Source organism: Misgurnus anguillicaudatus, unplaced genomic scaffold (assembly GCF_027580225.2).
Source record: "Misgurnus anguillicaudatus unplaced genomic scaffold, ASM2758022v2 HiC_scaffold_32, whole genome shotgun sequence".
Taxonomy (NCBI): domain Eukaryota; kingdom Metazoa; phylum Chordata; class Actinopteri; order Cypriniformes; family Cobitidae; genus Misgurnus; species Misgurnus anguillicaudatus.
This window is the reverse complement of record NW_027395282.1, coordinates 834984-862348: the sequence shown is the minus strand read 5'-3', so window position 1 is coordinate 862348 and position 27365 is coordinate 834984. Positions and strand designations below refer to the sequence as shown.

At 35.6% G+C, this 27365-nt stretch overlaps 1 protein-coding gene across 2 annotated transcripts in view; it reads right to left on the bottom strand.

Annotated features, from left to right (window-relative positions):
• Positions 1-27365, bottom strand: part of grm7 (glutamate metabotropic receptor 7) — a 192758-nt gene that overhangs the window by 79803 nt on the left and 85590 nt on the right. For both annotated transcript variants that reach the window (XM_055217170.2, XM_055217169.2), the window contains exons 3-4: positions 11374-11509; positions 10847-11001 (exon numbers count right to left, since the gene is read on the bottom strand). In XM_055217170.2, the coding sequence (XP_055073145.1) occupies positions 10847-11001; positions 11374-11509 (291 nt within the window). The remainder of the gene's footprint in view (positions 1-10846; positions 11002-11373; positions 11510-27365) is intronic.

Here is a 27365-nt window from a genome sequence, read left to right as displayed (position 1 = left end):
TAACCAGCCCCAGTCTCTCTCATATTTTCGTTTTATGTATATGAATACATACAATTGATCATTTTTATTAATTGACTAGCTGAGGGGTGGCTAATAACATTGCTATAGTTTAACACTGCTATTCTGACGTAACATTATTTGGCTTTTCATATTAACTATAAGTACCTGTCATTAATCCACACTTGCCTGTAAGTACTACACATTTACCATGTATATACAATTTGTAAGTACAGTACTTTTTCTCGTTAATTACAGTATACGTACACTATAAGTACCTGACATTAACTCAACCTTGCCTGTAAGTACTAAATACACACTACTGTACTTACAAATGAATGTACAATATGTTAGTTACAGTATACCTAAGTATGTGTGTGGTATCACCCAGTACTTACCTAGAGTTATATAATAAGTACAGTAATGATACCATTTAATTACCACGTAGATACTCAAAAGTAAGTACCACACATTTATCTGTAAGTACAACATATTTACCATATATGTACAAGGTAAGTACACATACTGTACAATAAAGTGCTACCTAATTTTATTTATTCAAGTCTAAACGGTGTTTACAACAAAATATTTTTGGTTATAAAACGTATTAAGAAAAAATACAAAAACCCTTACCCTAATACCCTGCTCCTTAATGCTGACTGTCTGCAGTTTATTCACAGCCCCGCGTATCTTATTCCTTAAATATTGATCAGCTGGGCTGTGCATATATTACAGAAAACCACAAACATGCATATATTTCCCTACTGCACAAATTTAAATCAGTATGACTTCCTCTGAGGTGCATGTGGGCAGCTATATACATCTTTTAGCATTTCAACAAGCATTGCCAATGAAGATTAAGTCATGTGGAGGCCTACACCATTTCTTTTCTGGGCTGTGGGTTTCCTTCCAAACTCACGTCTAATGTATTGTCATAGGAATCATCAAAGAATTCTTCTTTGTGATTCTTTTTAATCATTAGGCAACCTTAAACCTATTTCTTTCCAGGTGTCCGGTATAAACAACTCCCAAACACTTCCAGTTGGTGCCTCCTTAGCTACGCCAGATATCACGCCTGCTTGGCTGCATTCGAGCTATCAAGCCATGCGAAAAACCTCAGGTGACAAACGCTAGCTACGACGACACTTCAAATAAAGTGCCTGAGCTTCTAGTGCCAGGCTGGATCTTAGACTTCTTGCTGTGATTTAATGTACGGTCCGTGGTTAAACGTTACTCAGAGCCTGTAGGGACAAAGGGCAAACCAAACGGATCTCCAAATCAGAAAGGATCACACTCCACCCTGTCACTCTGCCTTAAGTGACTCCTCTGCTGTAACGCAGTTGTCAAGTGCAATTGACTAATGCACTTGCAATTTGTCTATGTCTTTGAGGTGAGTGCAATCCAGACGGGAGCTGCAACTTCAGATCAGGTCTACTAAAACAAGGCAATGGTGGTGTGTGTGGTCAGGGGAGGATGGGTTGAGGAAACGGATCATTTTCATGGGTATTATGTAATTCTGTAGCCTATAAAATGACAGCATTGGTACAGTACATAAGCACAAAGCTTTATGCTGTGAATGAAAAAAAAAGCGTCAGTTTCCCAGACAGAGTTTAGATTATGTCAGGACTAGGTTAAATTAGCATATTTAAGTAGTTTTTACAAACAAACCTTACAAAAAACAATACAGCTGTGCCTTTCACATATCTTAATATGTCAGTTCAAGCTTTTTTAAATAAAGGCAGCTCAAACATGCATTTTAGTTTGGGACTTAGATAAACCCTGTATGGGAAACCACCCCAAAATGTTTCAGACTAAATTTTGACAGGATGAGCCATAAAACTGATTGACATAATACTGTACATTACTATGCATACACAGCCTACAGTTAAACTAAAGATCTACTAAAGCACTATAGAGAATTATTATTATTGGTGGAAGGTACCCTTGGATAGGAACTTCTCCATGACAATGACAAAAAAATAAATAAAATAAAATAAAAAAATTATTTTGTGCTCACCTTTTTGTTGCAGTTATAAGATGAGCTGTAACTAATTATTATTATTATTATTATTATTATTATTATTATTAATAATATTATTATTGTTATTATTATTGTTATTATTATTATTATTATTATTATTATTATTATTATTATTATTATTATTATTATTATTATTATTATTATTATTATTATTAATAATAATAATAATAATAATAATAATAAATAATTAATACTACTACTACTACCACTACTACTACTACTACTAATAATAATAATAATTAATATTATTATTTGCAGTAGTAGTAGTGACAATACATTTTAATTTTTATTGGACATTACAGAGCTTTTGTTGTCATTTTAACCTTTTTCCGCCATTGACGAGTTAACTTGTCAATTAAGAGAAAACATTTGCATGAAAAAACGTGTTCCTGATGAGTTTTTATGGTAATCTGTGATATCGTGATTATCCGCTAGATGGTGCACTTACCCAATTCATAAAAAACTGAAGCAAAAATTATTTATTCATTTTAAACTAATTGTAAAACTGTGTATGTTTTGATAATCGTTCTGAATCTGATCTCTTATGCTGCGTTTACATGCGGGTGATTTACATTTTAAGTCAATGCAATGACGCGATTAGGCATCTTGCAGCGCAAATGGCGTGGGAAACGCATGAGTTGAAAAATCTGAACTTTGGCGGATTTCTGCACCACGTTGACCAATCAGGACCTTGCTGTAGTAGTGACGTGATTACAGGAAGCAAGCGGAGTCTCAGCAGAGTCGCAGAAGCCCCTCCCATGACGTGGATTTCCGGGTGAATGTCTCAAATGACTAAAATTCCACACGCAAATGAAGCGCGTAAACTCGAATGTTCAAGCGTCCAACTATGCGAATAGCGCGTTTTTGCCGCCTCTACCGCAGCTGGTGTAAATGCAACAAAACTCCTTCACAAAAATGCAATTATTTCAGCTTTTTGCTAAAAAATATACTTTTGAAGAAAAATACCCATATTTAAGAGTTTATAAGCAGAGAAAAAAATTAAGATATGATTAAACTTTTTTTTATTTTTTATTTAACTTTATTTTTAGAAGAACATTTTCCTGGAGGGCATTTTGTGAAAAAATAAATAATAAAAAAAAAAAAATACTGACGGGCAACTTAAAAAAAAGGCTGGCGGGAAATGAGTAAAAGAAACCCGTCATCTTTTGTGCCGAGCAATAACCCCATAAAATCCCTATAATGCGTGGCCTTTTATAACATAGCTATTACTTTATTTTATCTTTCTAGTTTAACCTATGCCATCTGACCCATTAAAACTAATGGCCACCTTCAAATTGTTTGCATGCTCTGTTGTCAAGGATAAAAAAATCATGAGCTCATCTTCCAAGTGTTTGATGTAAAGGTGGCTCTGCACACTCTTACGCTCAGTGTGGATTCAACCTGTAACCAAAATGCTCCCATTATTCTAATAAAAGATAACTTAACCAACTGCAAATCCTAAAATCCACATTGCAACTTTAAGTTTGACTTGTTTAAAACCAGGGACCTTCTTACTGTGAGGCAACAGTGCACTGTGCCACCCCATTTATGTTTTAATATACATGATATTTTAAATACTTAAAGTAGCAAAAAAGGAAGAAGAAGACATGTCAGAATAAAGTCATTGATCTATATTAACAAAATTTTTGCCACTTTTATATTGCACTATATGGTCTTATTTTTGTGATATTGTCAAAGCAGCATTTCATTTATGCAAAGCATTTCATTAACATAAGATGCTTTTGCTTTTGTTTATCTATCTGCTTATTCTTAATATCTATTGCTTGTTTATCACTCATTTGCTCATTCAATTAACAGCAAAACAGCATGAATTATTGAAACCTTCGACTCTTTTAATTATTCATTTTCAGCTGAAAATGCATCTCGCCGAGAGCTCACGCTAAGCAGCTCTGCGGTAGATTGGGTTAAACTTTATAATAAAACTAACATCAATTGTTAAATCAATATCAGTATAATCACTGTTGAACCCTCGGGTCAGACACCATCAAATCTGAATTGTGATTTTGTCTTTTCATCGATGTTGCGGTTACCATGTGAAAATCTGAAATGCTAGTACACTCCTGAAAGTTATCAAAACTGACATTTAAAACTCATGGGCATGTATATACAGTACTTGTGTTTAATAATGCTTGAATCCATAAGTTTTGTTGGTTAAAAAATACAAGTAATAATGATTTATTAGTTGAGCTGTTTGGTCACAAGAATGTCAGTTTGGCATAATTTGACTTCAACCCTCATACAGACCTGTAATCTCATGTTTAAAACAGAGATGGTGATAGGAAGGCAAAAGTTATGCATTGATAAAAACCTCCTGCCTCTGAATAGCAAGAACCAGTATGTGAACTAAATCCTATTTGTGCGTCCTACCCAAACTTCCTGTTTGAATAGAAAACACATCAACAACACAACAAATGATAAAAGACAAAATAATAGTTTCCTCTCTAAGAGGAAAAAAAATGTTTTGCTACAAAGTTTTCAATGAGTGAAGGCGTATATGGCGCTAGTCAAAATCCTTCATTCAGGCTCTTATAATGACATTGATGATGGCGCTTTGAGTTGTCACTACGAGTTTAGGGTCATAATCGGAAATCCCGGAGTGCCAATTCCAGGCCCCCTGCTGTCGGAGAGATATCTACTACAAAACACAATAAGCACCCAAACAAACAAACACAGTCGGAGGTCAGCACACAGGCCTGAGCACCAGCTGTGAGTCTAATGGCCAAATTAAAACCAAACCAAAAGACAGAAATGCCACATGATAAGACAGCGAGGAACCGCTTTGTGCGCGGTTTGATCCAATTACAGACCAGGCGAAGAATGTCAGATTTCAGCAGGTGATAAAAGTTTGATGTTTAGAAAGTAAGAAAGACCATTAAGTATCAACTGTGTTACAAAAACAATGCTAATACCGTACAATTTAGGATAGCGTACTCCATAAACTCTTTTGCAAGGTTTACATATCTACTACTTTTATTTTGCAGCATTGCAACCAAAATACAACGTTGTATAAACGTAATAAAAACGTTTTGTGTTTGCTTAGAACTGATTATTTTAGCTATTACCTACAGTACGTGCTCCTGGGTGATTTCAGATAAGAGATCTTTGCAGACAGGCTGTCAGATAGATTTCAACACGACCTACCGGACGAGTACGAGTGGCCATTGCACTTCACGACTGTGTTTTTAGTAGCCTGTTATGGTTTCACAGCAATACATGAAAAGTCAAGATGAAATGAAGAGTTTGGGGTTATAGAGTCCACAAGCTCATTTTTACGTCCAATTAGAACAGGTGTTTGGCATTTTTTAGCCAAGGCAGTTGATCGCAGAAATGACCAATCAAAGGTGTTAAAATAGTCCCGGCCATCATGATGGTGTACTTAATGAGTGCCGAATAAATGTCAAATGATATTCAAAGATGTTAGTGAAGGACACGCTGTACACCAATACATATTTCAAGAGAGTAATGCGACAAAACCAGGATCCTGCCGTTATAATGAACGAGGTGTAGTTATGGTGTAAATCTGAGATTTATGTTGATTTTAATTGTGCTAAACTGTGGGGCTGAAACTGTCGCATGACACCATCGAAACCTCCAGTAAATTATGTGTATAATTTATTTAAACAGTTTTGTTTATTATGCTGTCAAAAAACAACAAAAGTGTAAAGCAGTGTAAACAAATGTGACGCAGTGATTTTTTATGTGTAGCATAAAGCTGATCTCTAACAAAATTCATTTACAAAAATGCTATTATTTCAGCCTTTTGCCCAAATGTGAGTAACATACCCATATTTAACTCTTTCCCTGCCATTGACAAGTTATCTCGTCAATTAAAGGCAGGGTGCATGATCTCTGAAAGCCATTGTTGACATTTGAAATCACCTAAACAAACACGCCCCTACCCCAATAAAATCTGGACCTTCTTTTAAAAGACCCGCCCCACACATACGCAACCCAGGCAATGATGTCGGTTAAATGACATGCCCCTTACTGCTGATTGGCTACAAATGTGTTTTGGTAGTCAGTCTGACTCCTTTTTCCAAAGTATTTTTCATAAACCATGCGAACTACACCTTTAAGAGAAAACATTTGCATAAAAAAGTTCCTGATGAATTTTTGTGTTAATTTGCAATACCGCGATTATCCACTAGAAGCCAAATTGTTATTTACTAATTTTAAACTCCGTGTATGTTTTTATAATCATTCTAAATTTGATCTCTAACAAAATTCCTTAAAAAAAAATGCAATTATTTCAGCTTTTTGCTAAAAAATATTTTTAAAGAAAAATTCCCAAATTTAAGAGTTTATGAGCAGAGAAAAAATATAGATAGAATGAAAAAAATTTCCCGTTTTGTTTGTTTGTTTATTGTTTGAGGGTCTGTTCTTTAATTTTATATATTTGAATGTTTATATATTTTTAAAAGAACATATTCCTGAAAGACATTTTGTGAAACTTTTTTGAAAGCTGGCGGACAACTTTTTAAAAAAAAAATGGCTGGGGGGGAATGAGTTAAGAGGTTATAAAAACAGAACAAATGAAGATAGGATAAAATGTTTGTTTTTTTTCGTTTTGTTTGTTTGTTTAAAAGCAGAGGGTCTTTTCATTTTAAATATATGAAATGTTTATATATTTATAGAACACAATTTTCCTGGAAGGATTTTTTTCTGAAACTTTTGTGAAAATCACAAAAAATGCTGGCAACTTTTTAAGAAAAGCTGGCGGTGAATGAGTTAAATATGGTTTAAATGGATTAAAACTATTTTAGTGTTAAGTTACTCAGTCTACATATTAAAATATCAAGATTAGACAAATTAAATATGAATTATATTTCTATGTCATTAATAGCTCAGACAAAATCATAAGTGGCTCTGGTCTGGGGAGTCAGTGCCCCCCCTGACCCTCCAAACTCCACCAATTACTTATACAAATACCATATTGTGTATATTTTGTATTGTGAATACTGTATTGTATTCCCAAATTACCAAGTAAAGTCAATCTCAGCAGAACATGGGTGTTAAACCACAGATTACTTTCCTCAGCGTCAATGCACCGGGTGCAAAAGCAGCATGGTGCCGTAAACCTCCAACTTCTGCAGCTAACGCTCGCATTCACTCTGTGTCGTTAGATCAAAGTGAACCATCTACATCGCTTGCAGCCTTGTGTCTATCCACAAACACAACATCATTTCACTTTCAAAAACAAAGGTAAACCAAAAAAGATGAAGTTGCCTGTGTTTGTGGTGGGTGCTCGCGGTAGGGCAAACTCCCTCTCCGGCAAAACTACGCTCAATTGTTTTCACAGGTCTAAAAAGCTTTAAGTGTGATGCTTTTCTTGTCGAGTGCTTTTCAAATTGTTTCATCAGTGCTGTGAAATGTAGGGGCAGTCGCTCGACCCGGCACAGCGCTGCGCAATACACTTATCAGCAAATGGCAAACAGCGCACGCAACCGCAGGCGGAGAGATGCTATCACAGCCATGTGAATACCTGGAAAATGCATTTCGCTGTGTGACATGACTTAGATTTGGAGAATTGCATCGCATGCATAAAAGACTAAGATTAACTGGCGGGAGGAGATGTAAATATGAAATGATCAAGGATGCGATTTTCCAGTGCACAAAATCACAGGTTGGAAAACAAGATAAGAGGAAAATTTGTGTTTGGATAGATTTAAAAAAAAATAAGCAAATATTATTGTAATGTAAAAAAGATACATTTGACCAGTTGCACAACTTCGGTTAAATAATGTTAATTGTAATAAAAAAACAGCATGACCATTTGTTAATAGCGTATTAGTGAAAGTAAAATAGTATGTGTATTTTTTGTAAAATGGAAATTCTATTATAAAAATAATGTACTTTATTTGCATGTATAAAATAAAACAAATATATGTGTTCTGTGTGAATAATGTATGTTATAAATTAACTATATCTCTCTTAATGATCCGAGTTTGCTTCACATATGCTCAAATTCTTGCAAACCTCTCTTGTACCCCTGAGAAGAAACAAGTGTAAAAAAAAAAAAGTTTATATATATATATATATATATATATATATATTTATAAAACGGTTAGTTCCAATCCTTGATTCTGATTGGTCAATAGGTGTGCTTTATTCACAATAAAACACTGCTATGACCGCTTCACCCAACAGTTCTATTTAATATCACTGCGCCCTTAGCAACACCCTTAGCAACACATAAACATATAATGAGACAAAGTCTGAGAACAGTTTGTTGTTTTTATTTGAACTTTCATGTTGTTGTTCGCAGTCAGGGACTATTTTTTCTAGCGGAAGGAATGCTTTTATTAATTTAACTTCATGAAAGTTGCACTAATATTTTTTTACTTTAATATTGTGTGGTAACCGTTTTATAAAAGCAATAAGGTACTCGATGCAAGTGCTGTATCGTGAATAAGTAACGGCTGAAGGGGTTGCAGGCACTCCGCTTCGCGTCGTGCCTAACAACGCCCTTCAGCCGTTACTTATTCACGATACAGCACAGCCTCTCGTACCTTATTGCTTACATATATATATATATATATATATATATATATATATATATATTAATGATAATAATCTATACATTTTGCTTCTCTGTCGCCATCTCTGTTTGAAAGACAAACGTGCAGGTTATGTTACGTACTTATTTTTACGTGTACTGAAAAAACTGACATCTGACATTCGACCTGACAGCTCAACTTATAAATCATTATTCTTTTTTAATTTTTTTAACAATGCAATTACAGACTGCAGCTTTAATGTTATCTGAATATTACTTTTTATTATTTTCTTTTACTTCTTTTGCATGCAAACTCAAAATCTAAGAAGCATCCATTAATCTATTATTTGTCTTTTAATCTGTTTAATATGCACAATATTATCAATTCTGTTCTGCATCCTTGTCACTTTTCTGAGATTTTTGCCATTATGATCATGTTACATTACTTTATTCTGGCGACATTAGCGTCTAAGCGCACTCATGGGCTCTTTGCTGTTGCATTTTGCTATCTGAGGAATTAAACGTGTAAGAAACGCTCACAACATTTCCAAACCACAGTCAGTAATGTACAGTTTACCTCTTGTTCTGTGTAGAAAATGTATGGTTTAAAATATGACCGTCTTGACGTTATATTAGTAGATTTCTAGATGCATCTTCTTGGTACAATGCCAAAGTTCGCCAGGGTTCACAGGGGCGTGGATCAATCACACATGCTCACATATGAGGTAAAATTTGATGCAATAATGCGTTCCTCTTATAATCATTATTGAACATTAAAATCAATCACGTGGCTATAAGTCATTTTCGTTGTTTATATACTTTATGGATTTCAAATTACATTAATTTTATAGGATAATGCAGTTGTTGTGCAAAATGCATTAATGACACAATTAAACAAGTCATTTATTAAAAGTTAAATAAATAAAACATGCCATTTCAGATGTAAATATGATACCAATATATCATTATTCCGATTAAATATTTGGTATCAAAGTTAATCTACACTTTTATTTTGGAGTTTTTTGCATGAAAGCAGGGGTGTTCAGATTGTTAGAAATGTAAGTGCCATGAAAAAGACTGAAAGCTCTAATATTTCGTTTGATGTCTGTGTATGCACACATTTCTGTGAGCTGTGCACACTGTGCCCCCTTAAAAAAAATTGGTGCATGACGCCCCTGATCTTAGGAAACACACACCAGAACTTAAATGCACCATACGTCGCTTTGCATAAAAGCATCTACCAAATGTATAACCATCTATTATTATAATATGCACTGTATGTTTCTAACTTTTAAAGCAAACATCACACATTTCCATGCTGTTTTAGTGGTTACCAGGGCTGTTAAGCATGGTTAGCACCTCATTGTCAAATCTTGTGTTCAGGGGATCCAGTAAAGTCCCAATGTTTCACATCCCCATTAAAATCTGACAACAGCCGCTGTAGTAAGATATCTGAAGTTACGATCATACACTGAATTTTCCCCAAACCAGTTGTTACAAAACATTAAGTGCTATTTTGTAGAACGGCTCACAGGCCCCAATGTTTGGCATCATGCCAACATTTCAGATATAGAGTACAAACAAATAGATCTTCATCATTTGGAGGCAAAATAAGAGCAAGGATTTCCTCTGGATATAACGCTTGCTTCTGTGATATTTTAATTGATATCAGAAGACATAATTAAAGTATTGTGCGAATGCTTTTGGGCTGTGGGTTCATCAACAGTTGGTTCATTATCACAAAGAATCCAGGACCTCAAGGCCATTTCTCTTCATTTCAATCCAAAGGGCTCTTTGTATAATTAGCATGTGCCCTATTCCAAAAATATGATACCACTGAGTATATTCTGGCACTGAGACCAACGCCATGGCGTGGTGTCTTTTATTCAGAGACCGGATAAAAAGTCTTGCCAGACGGGTCGTCGGGTCCAAGTTCAGATTCTCCGGTCAACAAATGAATCAGATTTTTGGACCATCATCTGTTTTGTAGACACCTGGGATATTGTTATCTATTTTTAGTGCACTGTTCCTTGCATTTTTCGATCAGTGTGCCTGATGTTATTTTAAACTTCAACATATTGCAAAAACTAAACAAATGTAGCTCCAGCAATTTTATAAAAGTAAAAATTAGATTTTTTTGTTTCAATTGTGGTCAGGGGAATTTACAAAAGCACTCACTGGTTAATCTGTCACAATGGATCTAAGTCACACAATACTGTGGGAATGTGGTCGTCCTTGGATATCCTACGCCTAATTGCCTCAATTTAAAAAAAATACAGAATAAATCTCACCAACAACAGTTGCTCTTTTTGGCAGGATGGTGACGGCACCGACAGCGGCATCTTCCAGGCCTTGAATGGGGCTGTATTTGGCTCCCCAGCTATCCGACCCAATCCACAGGAAATGACCCACTTGATCTGCTCTTTTGCTGGCGTTAAGGATCCCCCTGCGAACATTCCCACACATAAAATCATTATATTGACACTAAAGCCCTCTGTTACCCTTCAAGAGGAGATGTTGGCTTGCATCAGTGCATGAAATACAAAATGGCAATTTTAAATCAGTTTGCCGATTGATGGTATGATGATGACATTAATCGATGCACCTTACACAGCAAACAAGATATAAAGCTCTAAAGTGAGCCCTTGGGTTTTATCTAAGTAATAGCATCCCTGCCCAGTACAGCATCGATTAGTTGTCATCAGTAACTTTTAAGTTTTTAATTTTTGGTGCGCGAAAGGGAGCAATTTATTGGTTTAACATTCATTTATTTACAGTTTCCGCTTTCGCGCATCTGGCAAGGTAGTCAAAAGCTCACCGAATGTCTTCGTCATGAGCGAAAATAATGACGGCCCGGGCGTGACGCGTCTCCAGCAGCTGCTTGATGATCTTGTCAAAATCGGCCTGCTTGTGGTCGTGCGGGATCTTCAGAGACTGAGCGATGCAGATTCCACCTGGAGAAAGTAAAGGAGACAGCGTTACGATGAGATGAAGTTCTTTCTTGCAAATTTTGGAAAAATATTGGATAACGCTCCTATGGGAAAAGTGTTAGGAGATGTCGAAAGCCACCAACGATTCATGGGTGTAAATCAGGCGTTAATGGAAAATGTCACTCACTTGCAAATTGAAAAATTTCTAAAAAAATGTCCTTGCTGGATACATGAACATTTATTATCAGCTGTTTGTCATTACCAGAATAAAACCAAGATAATTTATTCAGATCAAATAGATTTGGGTATCCAATTTTTCGGCTTATGGTTCTAAAGACAGGTGTGCTGTTTCGGAATCACTGATACACCACTACACAGATTCACTTATTTCTCAAAAACCTGATTCACAGCTGCAAGCAAAAGTGAAATACAGCTCCAGCTATTTATATTTTGCAGGTTAATGATGACTTCAAATCCCCCTGCCGATTTATTGTTCGTCCAGCATCAATATCCGAGCCCATGCCTGTTCCCCCGGAGTGAAGCTTTTATGAGTGTGGAATCAAAGCATTGGAAATGTGATAAAAAGGGACAGCGAGTGAAGTAAACCCTTTACAGTTTGTATAAGTTGCTTCAACACACTTGCTTTTCTGGAAAGAGGATCATTGATTTTGGCATCACTTCACATCTTCTCTCAATGACCCCCACATCCGCGCTCCTCTCTGGTTATTCATTCATCCCACTTAACCCTATAAATATTTCACATTATCTGATGTATTCATGAAGACAGGCCATTAATGACATACATTATGAGTACAATAATGAAATCTAGATTAAACATACAGCTCAGAATAATGAGGGAGATAAAGCGTAGCTTTTGTAACACAAATGTATGGGATTAGGTTTGTGGAAATCTGAAAATCTGGTTCATTTCAGCTATCCGATGAGTTACTGTAATAACTGATTGTGTTTTTTTGTTTTTTTTTTTAAGATCAATTCAGATTCGTTTCAACACAGTTTTGCATTATGGCAAAGCAGTCCTACATTATATTAGTAGACATAAGACAAAGAAAAACATACAATTATGAAGAAAATGAGGCAAAAGCAGATAAATCACATCTTTGTTAAAAATGAAATAATGATATTGACCGAATGCTCTTAGCACGTATTATACGTTCTTTAAATACTTTCACTTCGAATTCGCATAATTCCAGCCTCAGGCCATCCAAAAATATTGCTTTGTTGGCTGAATCCATTAAAAAGTGCATAAATTTCTCAGCAAAGTCCTCTAAGTGCATATATGTTTTAAATGTCAACCTGCAAGTTTACTAAATTGTTGAGCCTGTAGTTAGAAAAACAGTGAAGAGTGACTGGAGACTTTTTAGAAGTGGAAATTTTTGCATGCACATAGAGCGTTTTGCAGCAAAAGAGTCAAATGTGGTAAATACTAATGAAATGACTAAAGTGACATTTGTAAAAAAAAATAAGGCAATTACTGACAAAACTGAGTACTTGGTAAATGAGCAGGTATATTAGCCTCATATATATATTCTTGAGTGGTTTATTAAAACGTTTAAGTGAGTCGTAATGTTTTACCATTGTACTGCATTCACCCAACCTGATATTCTTTAAATTATCTTCTTTTATGTTCAGCAGAAAAAGTGCCCTCATAAAAATGCTCATTTATTAAAAAAAAACCCGTCATTCTCACTTAGAGAGATTTGCATCTGAACTCTGTATTATTGCAAAAATGGAATTAGAAGTATATTATGTAGTGCAGAAAATGAGTCTAGTATGAAATGCAAACATGCAAATAAGTTAAACTGCACTGCAGTCAGAACAATCTATACGCTGACATGACTGAAACTGCAACACAAAATGCTAGATGTTATTAACTGCAGTACTTGCACCATCAGATTAGACAGATACCATAAAAAGAAGCCCAAAATCTGAAGTTTCCGGCCTTTCAAGTTGAGTTAATGTAAGTTAATTGATCTGTCAACTAATGTTAACTGACCAATTACAGTTTTCCAGAAGCATGTCACCGAGTGTCAAGACTCGCACTAAATTGACATGGACAGAGCCTGCAGACACCAATTATAATTAAATCCCTCTTAGCTATGCGACTCATAGCTACACGCCTTGGAAAATACACAACGCATGCTGACAATATATGGAGCGTGAATCACTAAAGAGGATTTGGCCTTGAAATTTTCCCACTATACAGCGGTGCCATGAAATCATTCAAATGTAATCCGGCCATTGTTTGCGAGTCTTTTTCTTGGTTGGTGAGCCTTAAAGGCATTCTTATGATTCAAGATATCCCCATCACCAAGTTTAGCCCTAAAATATCCCAGTGGGCGCATTTTTGAAATAGCACCCTTTATTTGTTCAATGCATTGTGAATTAAACACTAAAAAAATGTAAAAATAAATATTGCTTGTTGAATTTACCCATACACCTTTACTGTATGTTTAAACATCGAAAAGCTTAGTTTAGTTATCCGCAATAGTGTGTTTTATGATATTGGTAACACTTTCCATTTCCAATGTTGTATTTGTTAAATCCATTAGTAAATCCATTCATTAACATGAACTAATAATAATAATAATGTTATATATATATATATACTGTAAAAAATACTTTGCTGCCTTTAAAGTTTTTGTTAAATCAACTTAGATTTACAAGTCATGTCAACAGAGATGAGTTGTCACAACTTATAAAATATAGTTGAAAAAAGTCAACTTAATTTTATAAATTATAATAACTCTACTGTAGTTATAACAACTCATCTCTAGTCAAGATAAATAATAGTAAGTTGAAATGACTTGTAAATCCGAGTTGATTCAACAAAAAAATGTAAGTATTTTTTACAGTGTATGCAAAAGACGCAAAATATTAACCGTCCATAAAACAGATTTATACACTCGTTGAATCATATCCAATGCCACTGCAAAAAAAATGCAATACACATGCCTGTACATACCAAAAATATATGTTTATACAAACTTCATATCTGCAAAATCAAAAAAATGACAGTAAACTTAAAGGGTCAGATCAATGTAAAAGAAAGATGTATGATATTTACTGGACACTATTAGATTTAAGCTTTCCTCCCAATTTAGTAGTTGCCGTCAAAGCTCAAAAGACAAAAGTGAAAATATATGATGATGTCAATCCACGTTTAGAAGGAGGAACTGATATTTTGCACGGTCTGTACTGTTACTCACATCATTAAAGCCAGATGTCACCTGTAGGTCTTGAAGATGTCTGCAACAGACTCCAAAGGATTGACCTGGATCAAATTTCTAACCCTTACTGTCCGAGATGACCACCGTAATCCATAGCAAACTTCAAGATGTAATGACTTTCTTTACAAGAAAAACCCTGTTTGATTCAAGCGTCATCCTGATGAGATTGTTAGATTAGTACATAACAAACTCCCAAATCAACTACCAGCAAAGTCCTTCCAATAAGTCATAGAAATAATGATCTAAATTTCCAAAAATGTAGTACTTAAAAATACAAAACCATTCCTATACAAAATAGTGTGTTTGCAAACAATACACAGCTTTCAATCCACTCCATTATTATCTAGTCTATTTCATGCTGAAATTATGGTGTGATGACTCCATGCCAGCTTCATGTCAGATTGTTTTTTCAGACTATTTATTTCAATGCTCATTCTGTGCTCAGTTGTGAGAGAAACTTTGCTTTAAGTGATCTGGAAAATGAGAAAATGAAAGAATGAGAAAACTGTAACAACCTGTTTCTCACTCCGTATTTAATGATCCATAATATCCAAGCACAATTTTTGAGGATGAACAAATGAGCATCTTGCATCCCCCCCCCCCCCAAAAAAAACCCATCAAATATAAAAATGTGTACAAAAGAGTTAACATAGTCAATGTCACAAATTTGCTTACTAGTAACTTAGTAATAGTGAAACTCAATTTTCCATGTTTAATTGCTATAGTTGGGTCCCCAGTGCTTCTATCAACCTAGAAAATGTGAAACGCTCCCCTTGTGATGTCAGAAGGGGATAATAGCACCCCTTAATCTGCACTATCCAACCACAGCATGCCATTTAGTGCAGAGATTAGCTCATTTGCATTTTAAAGGACACACCCAAAAAATGCTCACACCTCCAAAGTGTCATTTTTACCTTGCTATAATACATTATCTGTGGGGTATTTTGAGCTAAAACTTCAAATATGTATTCTGGGGACACCAAAGATTTAGTTGACATCTTTAAAAAGTCTTGTGAAATGTTCCCTTTAAGTCTTATTTTAAATTATCTCGTTAATTAAGAGAAAACATTTGCATGGAAAAAAAAGGTGTCCCTGATGAGGTTTTATGCTAATTTGTAATACCGCGATCATCCACTAGATTACAATTTTTTTTTACTTATTTTAAACTCCATGTATGTTTTGATAATCGTTCTGATTCTGATCTCTAACAAAATTCCTTCACAAAAATGCAATTATTTCAGCTTTTTGCTAAAACATTTATTTTTTGAGGAAAAATACCCATATTTAAGAGTTTATAACCAGATTAAAAATATAGATAGGATGAAATGTTTTTTTTTCCGACATTTTGTTTGTTTATTATTTGTTGGTCTGTTCTTTCATTTGAGAAATTTGTATGTTTATATATTTAAAAAAGAACATTTTTCTGGAAGGCATTTTGTGAAACATTTGTGAAATCACTATTAATATAGTTATTAATGTATATAGATAATGTGGTAACACTTTAAAATAAGGTTCATTAGTTAACATTAGTTAACTACATTAATTAACATGAACTAATAATGAACTGCACTTATACAGCATTTATTCATCTTTGTTAATGTTAATTTCAACAATTACTAATACTTTTATTAAAATTTTGTTAATGTTAGTTAATGCACTGTGAACTAACATGAACAAGCAAATAAAGCTTTATTTATATTAACTAACGTTAACAAAGATTAATAAATACTGTAACAAATGTATTGCTCATGGTTTGTTCATGTTAGTTAATACATTAACTAATATTAACTAATGAACCTTATTGTAAAGTGTTACCGATAATGTAGATTATATTGCATTTCTGTCAAGAGATCCTTCTCAAATTGACACACTGTGCCTTTAAGTCATAATGTTGTATATGTTAAAATACTAAATGCATTAGATCAGTGGTTTTCAAACGGGGGGCCGCGAGATGGTGCCAGGGGGGCCCCAGTTTTATGACATTTTATGAAATACATTAATTTATCATGAATTCTGTGTAATTAAATCTAAAAAAATAAGGCTACTAACCAAAAGTACTACGTTTTGTATAATTTAATGTTTTTTTATTAAAATTTTGAGTTTTAGAACAGTTTTTTGTCACAAATTTTCTTTGGGGGGCCGCGAAGGAATGTACCTTACACAAGGGGGGCCGCACGCTGAAAAAGTTTGGGAACCACTGCATTAGATAACATGAACTTATAACTTATTACTTATTATTAAGAGTTACCAACATTTCTTTGTTTCAAACACATCGAATCCAAGACCTTTGTATCCCATCTTTTATAGGACAAAAACCCGGACTAAATTTTAGTATTTGCGATCTTTAAATTTCACAGTCACAATGATCTTTTGTTCACCAGGCGTCATACACCTCAAAATGAAGGGCTGCTTTTTTCTTAACTATCAACATTATTAAAAGTTCTAACCAACAAACTTTGGATTTTCAGATGTTGTTCTGTTCTTAACTGAGCATACATGTAATACAAATGTTTTTTTTCTTCAATAAACACATTTTTTGTTCTCATTACGAAAAGTGTCGAGTCTTGCACATCATCTGGTAAATAAGGTGAATAGAAGATGGTTTTGATGAACAGCCTCTGGTAATTGGCTCTTTGGAGAGCGTTGATGTCTCCCTTTTTTCATGGCGGTGCTTCAACAGCCATCAGAGACACTCAGAGAAATAAATGTTTGAGATTCAAGACACTTCTCGTCATTACGGGGTAATTTATGCTTCACGAGTGCGGAGAGGTCTGTTTAAATGAAACATGAAAATGAGGAAGAGGCTCATGCCATAAACACGCAATCAGATGCTCGGCGGCAGGCGGATTTACGGCGGAAATCAGAGCTGAGTGATGTACGGGTTTGCTTGTGCTCCATGTGAAGGGATTTTGTGGAAATGATTTTCTGAAAGGGCAACTGTTGACAGGAAACATCAATCACATGTAGGATCTCTTCAATATCTCAGTTGTGTTTCCATGAGATGTTTCTTCTGAGAAGATCCTGGTAGAAGTTTCAGAGATCTCAACAATGTAACGATCCATATTTGTACACACAAAAATGCATGTGTATTATTTCTGTTTTTTGTATTTGAGACTGTAATCTGTGTCTTATCTCACTGTGCATTGTTTTCATTGTGCTCAAATTTCATGTTTTTTTTTTTTTTTTTTTTTTTTGAAAAAAGCGAGTACTTGGTAATTGAGCAGCCTCATATATATATATTCTTGCTATAACACCCTTGAGTGGATTATTAAACTTTTAAGTGAGTCGTAACGTATTACAATTGTACTGCATTCACCCAACCTGATATTCTTTAAATGATCTTCTTTCATGTTCAGCAGTCTTACTGGTTTAAAAAGACACGAGGGTGAATAAATTATGACAGAATATTCATTTGTAGGTAAGCTAATCCTTTAAAAAACTAATTTAGGTCTGAGCTATTAAAAAGCAATAATGTTTTCTCTGGACACTTTTTTTATATGACAGCGAATTGTAATAACCTGCTCTTAACAAACACAATCATGTAGAAGTACGGTTATACAACCTTCTCATATGGGTGGTATAAATAAATATTTGGCATACACTTTCATCCAAAACAATTAACGGTGCATTCAAGCAATGCATTTAAACAATATGTGTGTTCCCTAGGATCAAACCCATGACCTTTGCACTTTGCTGTACTATAGCGACACCCAAGTGCAAATACAAAGTGAGATGGACCACTGACAGTTAATAAGCATTTCTGCATCATAAAAAGGATTTGAAGTGATTAAACCCAAAAATTAGAGTTAATCTGTTGCATGAATGAGAGCGGCGAATGAGCCGACTGGATTTCACTTACACGCATTGATTTCGCACTAATCCCCTAAAAAAAGTCCATTACCCACAGATTTTATCAGTGTGGTCCGGTCGTCGCTGACATTTCTGTCTGTTCATGGTTGTGTTGTGCCTTGATCCAATTAACCTCATCTACAGTATGTGCGTCATGTGAATATATCTGCTGAGACCAGAGCCGATCCTGGACTTCTGGGGGCCCTTGCACAGACTGATTGACAACAGAAATTAAACTATCGTGAGATAAGACTTGATATGCTTTCAAATGCCTCTCACGACAAAATGATGTCACTCGCTAGTGGTTCAGGGCCCTACGCAGATTGTGTACACCGCGTATAGGGACGATTGGCTCTGGCTGGGACATATTTAAATTCTCCCTGTAGTCAAGACTTTTAGCAGTTAAAACTCATATTTGAGCATCATAATAGCATATGTAAAAGATTTACCGTCACGGTAATTTCTTCATGCTTTAAGGCCGCTTTAAAAAAACGTAAAAATATTTTATCAGATGTGACTGCGTTTTTGGGAGTTAAAAACGCAAAAAAGTGAAACCACCCTCCAGAGTGGAAATCTTAAAAACGCTCTACCATCACGTTCCCGTCTAAAGGGTAAAAACGCAAAAGTCTGCTCACGGTAGCTCTCGTTGCGTACGCATTTACGTCACATGCATGCACCAGTTCAGGAACATAACAACAAACATTTCGGATTATTTCCATACATCGAACCTTCAAGTTCCCATAGCAGCTCTGATAAATATACAAGAGTCTTTCCAGCAGTTGTATGAAATATTCACAGCTAGTATTACTAGCAGACGTCAGAGAAGGTACATTAATTACCTTTATACCACAGCTCTGTTGAATGCTGTATTCTGATTGGCTGAGAAATGTTCCGTGGGTATACATTAATTTCTGATAACTGCACACCTAACTTGTCAAATGTATTAAAAATAGGCACCATTTTTGTGGTAACTATGGTATAAGAGGAATTGAATTATTTGAAAATAATGCACATCCGCGGTGTAAAGGATTGCACCTTGGGTGTGCATTATTTTCTTATAATTCAATGGCCCGTCATCAATTATTCCTTACTTATCAAATTGTTGAGGCACCATTTTGTCAGAGGCAAACCAGATGGCTTTGAAGGAGACCTGGGAGAACAAGGAAGATGGTTGTACGCAGACACGTGGATTTGGTGTTGTTTTGTTTCCGTGTTTCACATTGCCACCTAGCTGCCTGGAGTGCATACTACAACGAATATCACACACTTTTGCGTCACCATATGTACGCAGATTCCCCCCCCCCAAAACGCTTGTATAAACGCAGAATTAAAATTGATAATGCAATGCCGCTTTTGCGTTTTTTTTCAGATCGTTTCTGTGTAAATGTAGCCTAAAAGAGCTTGAATGTAACTCTACCCACCTTGCCTCATTTAGTATATAAATATGAATATATATATATATATATATATATATATATATATATATATATATATATATATATATATATATATATATATATATATATATATATATATATATATATATATATATATATATATATATATATATATATATATATATATATATATATAAAATGGAGAGGATGCTGAACCTGGATGTTGTTTGGTCCTTGATTCTGATTGGTCAATGTTAATGGCGTTCCATTGCTTTATATCACAGACAAACAAGACCACTGAGCAAACAAGGTCACAAGTCATGAAATGATGCTCCTGTATAGCTCAAGGATAGAGCATTGCCTTAGCAGCATAAAAGGTCAAGGGTTTGAACCCAGGGAACACACATATTGATAAAAAATACACTGTAAGTCGCTTTGGATAAAAGCATTTGCCAAATACATAAGTATAAATGTATAAACTATATAGGCTGCCCTTAGTCTAAGTACATGAAATTTAGCGCCATTATGATTTTCCATCAAGGCCAAACTCCATCAATAAATCCCCCAATGACAGTCCATTGCAACGGGGTTACACGTGAAGCAGCGTGTGGATGACTGTAACAAATCACATAAAAAGTCTAGTTATTACCAATCTTGGCCCTCTGCCTCGCTGACAGCCGTCCAAGGATGAATGGCGAAAATCTATGGGTATTATGAATGACAAAATATTGATCTAGGTAATCATTTTCGAGTTACTTCATGTCTGTTCCCCAGCCAGGCCAATGGTCTGAAATATGACTTCATTCCTGGACCACTAAATCTAAAAATTACACACACACACCATCAAAACGTACAAGGTCGGCCTTGAGATCCTCGCACGGATGGCTGCAGCAGGTAACTCAAACTTCAAGGTTGTAATTAAAATTGCAGGGCGATTCAACGCGTCACTCAGCGGGCCAAGACGCTCTCCATCATGTGGACTTAAAAACTCAATATCAGCCGGTAAAAATCCAATAAGATGCCCCAACAGCGTCTCATTTGTGTATTTGTAAGGCGGTGTAACCAATCAAGATATCAGCGCAGGCCTTGCATAGCACGTTATGTTGATTTGTGGCTTGGGGGAAAGTTGTTTGCATGTGGCTGCAATTAATCTCTATTGAATATGTAACAATGGAAAATCATTGCGAGTCTGTGGGCGAAGAGCCTAATATAATTTATCGTCCCCTTGTCTTCCATCTTAAGAGGGTTCACCTTCAGTATCTTCATCACTACAGATACAAAATGTTCTTTTCCATTTTTCTTTTGCAAATCTCTTGGATTTTCTTTCTCTGTAATATTGTTATGCATGGGAAACTTTCCTACATAAAGCTGACCTACAAAACACTTCTGTGGCCAAACTGTACCTTCATAAAGACAATTTGTTATGGCAGAGCCTGTAGACTTTGTCAGCTGTGATCATCGAACCAATCTATCTTATTGGAGGGACTTTGTATTAACCTGCATGGGTTTGTTTTCCAACAAGCCAGTACGGTGCATGCATACAAGTCGACAGTAAATTAAAGGGATTTTTTTCAGCCAGGAAAGCAAACCCTGTTATCGTTTACTCATGCTAATGTCCAGTATGACTTTCTTTTTATAGTGGATCACAAAAGAGAAAAGTAGAAGAAAGTTCAATGCAATACACTTTTTTAAACAGAAAGACTGAAAAAAGACTGGGACTGGGAATAAAAAATATTGACGCAATAAAGTAGTTCATACAACTTCCAATGAAACCAAATGATATGACGACTTGAAATATAAATTGTTCCTGCTCCATTGGTAAAGAAATGCATTAGTAGTACAAAAGCTTATGGGTTTGATTCCCAAGGAACTCACATAATAATAAAAATGTATTTTATGCCAAATGCATAAATGTAAAAGTTAAAATCTTCTGCTCCAACAAAGCTGTTAAATCCCAATCATATGGTTGCGTATGCGGTGCATCAAAATTCAAGTCATTACTCAAGTCACTAAGTTTGCATATATGCAACAACTTTGCCATTTCAGCAAAAAGTCTTTCAACTAAATCTTGTCCACCAATCAAACCGTGTGCTGCAATATATTAAAAAAGTGTTTAGGTGGAAATGTGATGCTTACCATATTTGGAAAATCAGCTCCCAATGCAATAAAACAGGAGTTAATATCGCCTTTACTACCTATCAATACTGTACATCCCCGAATCGATCCAGAAAATGCAGATGACCAAGCTGATCGATCAACTTTGCCAGAACGGCTTGAGCACACCAAAAGAAATATAAAATCAGGAATCAGAAAAGCTGTGCTCTTTAATCAGCGAGTAATATTGTTGTTTGGGAAATGCGCCCCAGATTGTGTTTGAATATTTGGTGCATTTATAGTGAATTACTCCCCATCCTAACCATCCTACAACTGATATTCAGAAGTTACTGTGTGTTACTTGAAAGGGTTTGACCATCTGAGAGACAACGGAGAAGAAAAGCAAAAAGAAATAAGCTATTTGTTCTTGCTAACTTGATTTCGTCTGTTTTTATGTAGCTGGTAAATGGATGGAGATGCTGGAGTGGTGGAAAAGCTTTGTTTATCATTTCAACTTATGACATTTACTACATTTGCTTTGAGAAATGTGTCAAGCACCCAATGATACCCAAGCAGTTAAACTCAGAGCACACAACAAAAATGCATTTTTGGTAAATAAAGTAAATAAAAATAATATTACAGTAGACGTGCACATTCTCTTCTAGGTTAGTGTAACTAACGATTTGACAGGTGTGTCACTGCAAGATGTCATTATATTAAATTGCATCCGTATATTTTTTGTTCTTGCACATTGAGCCTTTGGAAAAACAATCTTAAGTTTCTCTCAGTGATCATACCAGAACATATAATGCACAGAATAACATTTCAACTTTAAAAATAATTGCATTTTATGACATTACGGGTATGAAATACTGTAGTAATAAATATAAAAAACCATTTCCTTTTACAAAAAACATGCATACTTTCAGGGTTTATGCAGTAAAGTGGTTATTGTTTTTAATTGCAGTTGCTTATTTACTAAATTCTGCCAGTTTACATGTGTAGTTACTTTTAAAGGCATGCAAGTTTTTTTTTTTATATAATTTAATTTTATATATACAGTACTGTTGTCAGGGGTTTTGTCATGTTTTCTTGTATTGTTATGTTTATGTCTTTTATTTTGATATTTTCAGGTTCATGTCTTTAATTTTGATGTTTTTAGGTTCATGTCTTTTATTTTGACATTTTCAGGTTCATGGCTTTTATTTTTACGTTTTCAGGTTCATGGCTTTTATTTTTAAGGTTTCAGGTTCATGTCTTTTATTTTTACGGTTTCAGGTTCATGTCTTTTATTTTTACGGTTTCAGGTTCATGTCTTTTATTTTTACGTTTTCTGGTTCATGTCTTTTATTTTGACATTTTCAGGTTCATCGTCTTTTATTTTTAGGTTTTCAGGTTCATGGCTTTAAGTTTTATCAAAGTTTTAATGTCCATCCATATTTATTTTGACATTTTTAATAAGATACAAACAGAAAATATAGTAAATATGTACACACAATTAAAAACAATTTTCAGAACTAAATGTCTTCTTCAGGCATCAGTCAGTATTTAATGCGACGTCTCTCAGCACAAAACACATCTTATGCTTTTATTGAGGAGACTGAAGTCCTGAAGTCATTCGATTAGAATTAGAAATAAGGATTTAATTTCATTTAGGTTTAAGAGATCCTGCAGTTGCCAGCTATTGCTTAAGTGGAAGGAGAGTTTACCATGAATACTTTACACCTCAGCTTATACTTTAATAGTGTTTTTAATACCACATACACATTTTCTGGTTGTATTCTAATAAAGAGACTGAGAAAGGATGATATATGATCAATAAACCAATGCAAAAACAACAAATCTAATGGTGGCCTAAGACTTTTGCACAGTACTGTATATAAGTGGCTGCCAAATCCACAGATGCAATGTAATTTCATGTAGCTGGAAAATCAATCAGTGAACCGAAGTTACAGTATGATTACGCTTACACCGCAATCCTTCACGTTTTACCATTCTCACGTTCTGTCAGCACACAACAGGCATTTCAATTATACGTCTTTGTTTGCATCAACCCAAGAGAAATTGTAATGTTATAGACAATAACCATTTCAAAGAGAAGCCAAAGATGTTAGCGCAAACAGGGTAAACAAAGTAAATAAGCGACCAGGCTCCTGGGGGAGCTGGATTTAAAGGTGTTCCTCTTGAACTTAAAAGTCATGTTTTCACTCAACTTCAAAGCTGTGTTTAGTCTTCTCTTCTTGTTTTTATTGCGCTGACGCGTTGAGAACGACAAAACACAGAATAAAACATTAAGCAGATCAATCCAGAGAGACTGAAATGCACTCAGTCGTTGTTTCAGAGCACTGACGCACGTCCAATAGCTCACCAGACAGCTGGAAACACGGTCAAAAATGTAATGCATGCAATATTTAAATAGCCAGCGGAAGTGTAACTGGGTAATTTAACAGGGACTGGGGCGAGGCACTCATTATATGAAGGGAAATAATGTTCAATTAAAGTAATGGCGTTTGGATGATGCTTTTGTGAAGTTTGAAATATAAATCAAACTTAGTTTTGGTTTAAAACAAAACTATTTTAACCCTGCAAAAATGGCCATTTATGATAATCATTTTACAATAACATAGATGCAGTAATTATTAGGTTTTTCGGTTTGGGATGAACTACCCCTTTAAGAAACTACAGTAGGAATATACCCAAAACGTATTATTGTTTTTGTTTCCACTTTTCTTTTCAGCAACACTCTGTAGCATTATTGCCACAAGCAAGCAACTAAAATGTCAGGAGAACAAAACATGTCAGTTTGATTCTTCAAAATGAAACAGGAAATGTTCAGTCTCGGATATAAACCGTATCAAACCAAACTTTATACTCAATTTTTAGTGGCTTTCCGAAGAAAAGCAATGACCTGAGATTTTAACACGCTTAGTCCTTCAGAGTGGTTGCATTATTACAATTTTGGTTCGACCCTGGAGGTGTTGTCTGAGTCACTAAAGTGGGAACAGAAGAAGAAGACAAAAACTGGAGAGCTTTCTGCAAGTTCAGCAGAAAAGTGAAGGTGAATGTCAAAGGCTGTTCAGTAAATGATAGCATTAGCGTAGCGGTGCGCAAGTTCTACCAGGAAACTCGAATGTTACGTCATTCATTTCACAAGGTGCAATCAATCACCCCTGATACTGAGAGTATATAAACCTCGTACTCACCTGTCTTTGCGTTCGCAGATACTGATGCCAGCATTTACACGCTCGATGTCCAGTGAATATGCTAATGCTAACGAAAGCGTTAGTTACCCGAATTACGCCGATTCAAATGTTGAGGGATGTTATCGGGCATTCGAACTGGTTTCCTGGGATTTTATTATCTCGTTTTCGTTTCACCTGCAACATCGCGAGGAGCTCTCACAAAAGGTTAAAGACTTAAAAAGGGAAGTCTGCAACCTTCCTTAAGTGTGTAACCCTGCAGTACACAGAGAAGGATATCACATGCGTTTCTTTTTATGAACAGTGCAGGAACATTTGGATGATCTGTAAAGTGTAATATTAATATTGACTGTCGCACACTCTGAACGCCCGCAGCAGATGTCAGTAATCATCATTGATTGGCGAAGCGCTGCACCTGCACGGGTTTGGAAGAATGCCGAAGCTTGTTATCTCCCTCATCACAGGATCTTTGTCTTTCGTCTACAATACCAAATGCTCCGCTTATCACTGGTTTTAAACCGTACGCGAATGTTTTGTGAAGCAAAGACATGGAATCGACTTGGATGAACGACTATTGCTCGCGAAACTTTCACACATTAAATACGGCGTGTATGCTATGATGGGCAGTCCGGCTCTTTCCATTGATTCGGTTCTTTCGGCTCAAGCGCTGGCTCTACATTTTAGTGATGGCAGTCCGGCTCTTTTCATAGATTCGGTTCTTCTGGCTCGGCTCCCTTAGAAGAGCCGGCTCCCCTGCATGCGTCTGAAGATTCGGCTCTGCTCGTTCGCTACAAAGAATCAGCTCTTAGAGCCGCTCGTCGCGAGCGACCCATCACTGGTGTATGCAGTGCATGACATGATGCAAACAGGCAAATGACGCGGTCTAATGTTCGTGTGTTTCATTGGAATAAGGAATGCGCAAAGTATACGAGCTTCATCTGAACTGTCCCTTTCAGTGTTTCCCTAAAACATCAATAATATAAGGTACTATTTCATGTAACAGGTCTTGCAACGTCCTACCTGCTACGGTACTACAATGCAAGTTGCTTAATGCTTAACAGTATTCATGCAAACTGTTCATATCAAATGCAAATATTCACGTTAGATCTTCATTCACCTGATCCTAATTACAGACTTTAAGGATACGGGGATACGCTATTTTCGAACTTTAAATCTTATGGTAATATAGTTTTCAAGCACACATTTTGTTGCTGAGCAAATCGTTAGTGTGTGTGTGGTCGAATGGCAATAATAATGCATAGGCCTATTGTCAATTTTATTGAGCACGGGGTTCAGCATAAATGTTTCCATCTAAAGCTTTGTGCTTTAAGATCTTCAGTTATGCACATGTATAAAGTACGAGAATGCATCAACTTTTAATTGTACTTTTCAAATGAGACTTTATTCCAGATCTCAGTCAAATTCTTATCCGAGCTCGGTTGCGTTGAACATCCCATCTATTTATCTGGATTATCTTCTCCTACGGTAAGTTATCTTATTCATTATACTGGATTGGCTGATAGTGCACAGTGCTTTTACAACCGAAAGATGGCAATGACTATGTTACAGGCAATATGGAGACGGAGCTGAGGTTGTGTGGTGTATTTAATACAATTAAAACGTGCATTTGTGTTATTCCTGAGGGCTTGCCGTTGTTTTGATCGGTGTGCACTGCATTCTGCGGATGTCTCAACAAAAGTTGAGCCTGTACACCATGTTGAGTGTGTTTGTTATGCAGTAGACTTCAGTTGAAAAACGCGCGCCTTGCTGCTTTAAGAACACAACAGCTTGCATCAGTTTGAACCATTTAAGCGCATTGTGCTTTGTTTGCGATGCAGGCACCCAGAGCATGCGCATGGGTAGGCTACAGCGGATGTCTGGACACTGGTTTGAAGATGTAATGTGACTGCTAGATTTTATATCAAAGCACGTAATCCCAATTTAAAGTGCTGTTGAACGTTGGTAACGTATGTTTCGCCCGAAATGGTGGTGCCACCAGCTATAAACACAGAATACAAACACAATTTCCTTGTTTTAACATGGAACCCAATGGGAATAATGTCTAAATATTTCTTCAAGTGGTGTTATGTTT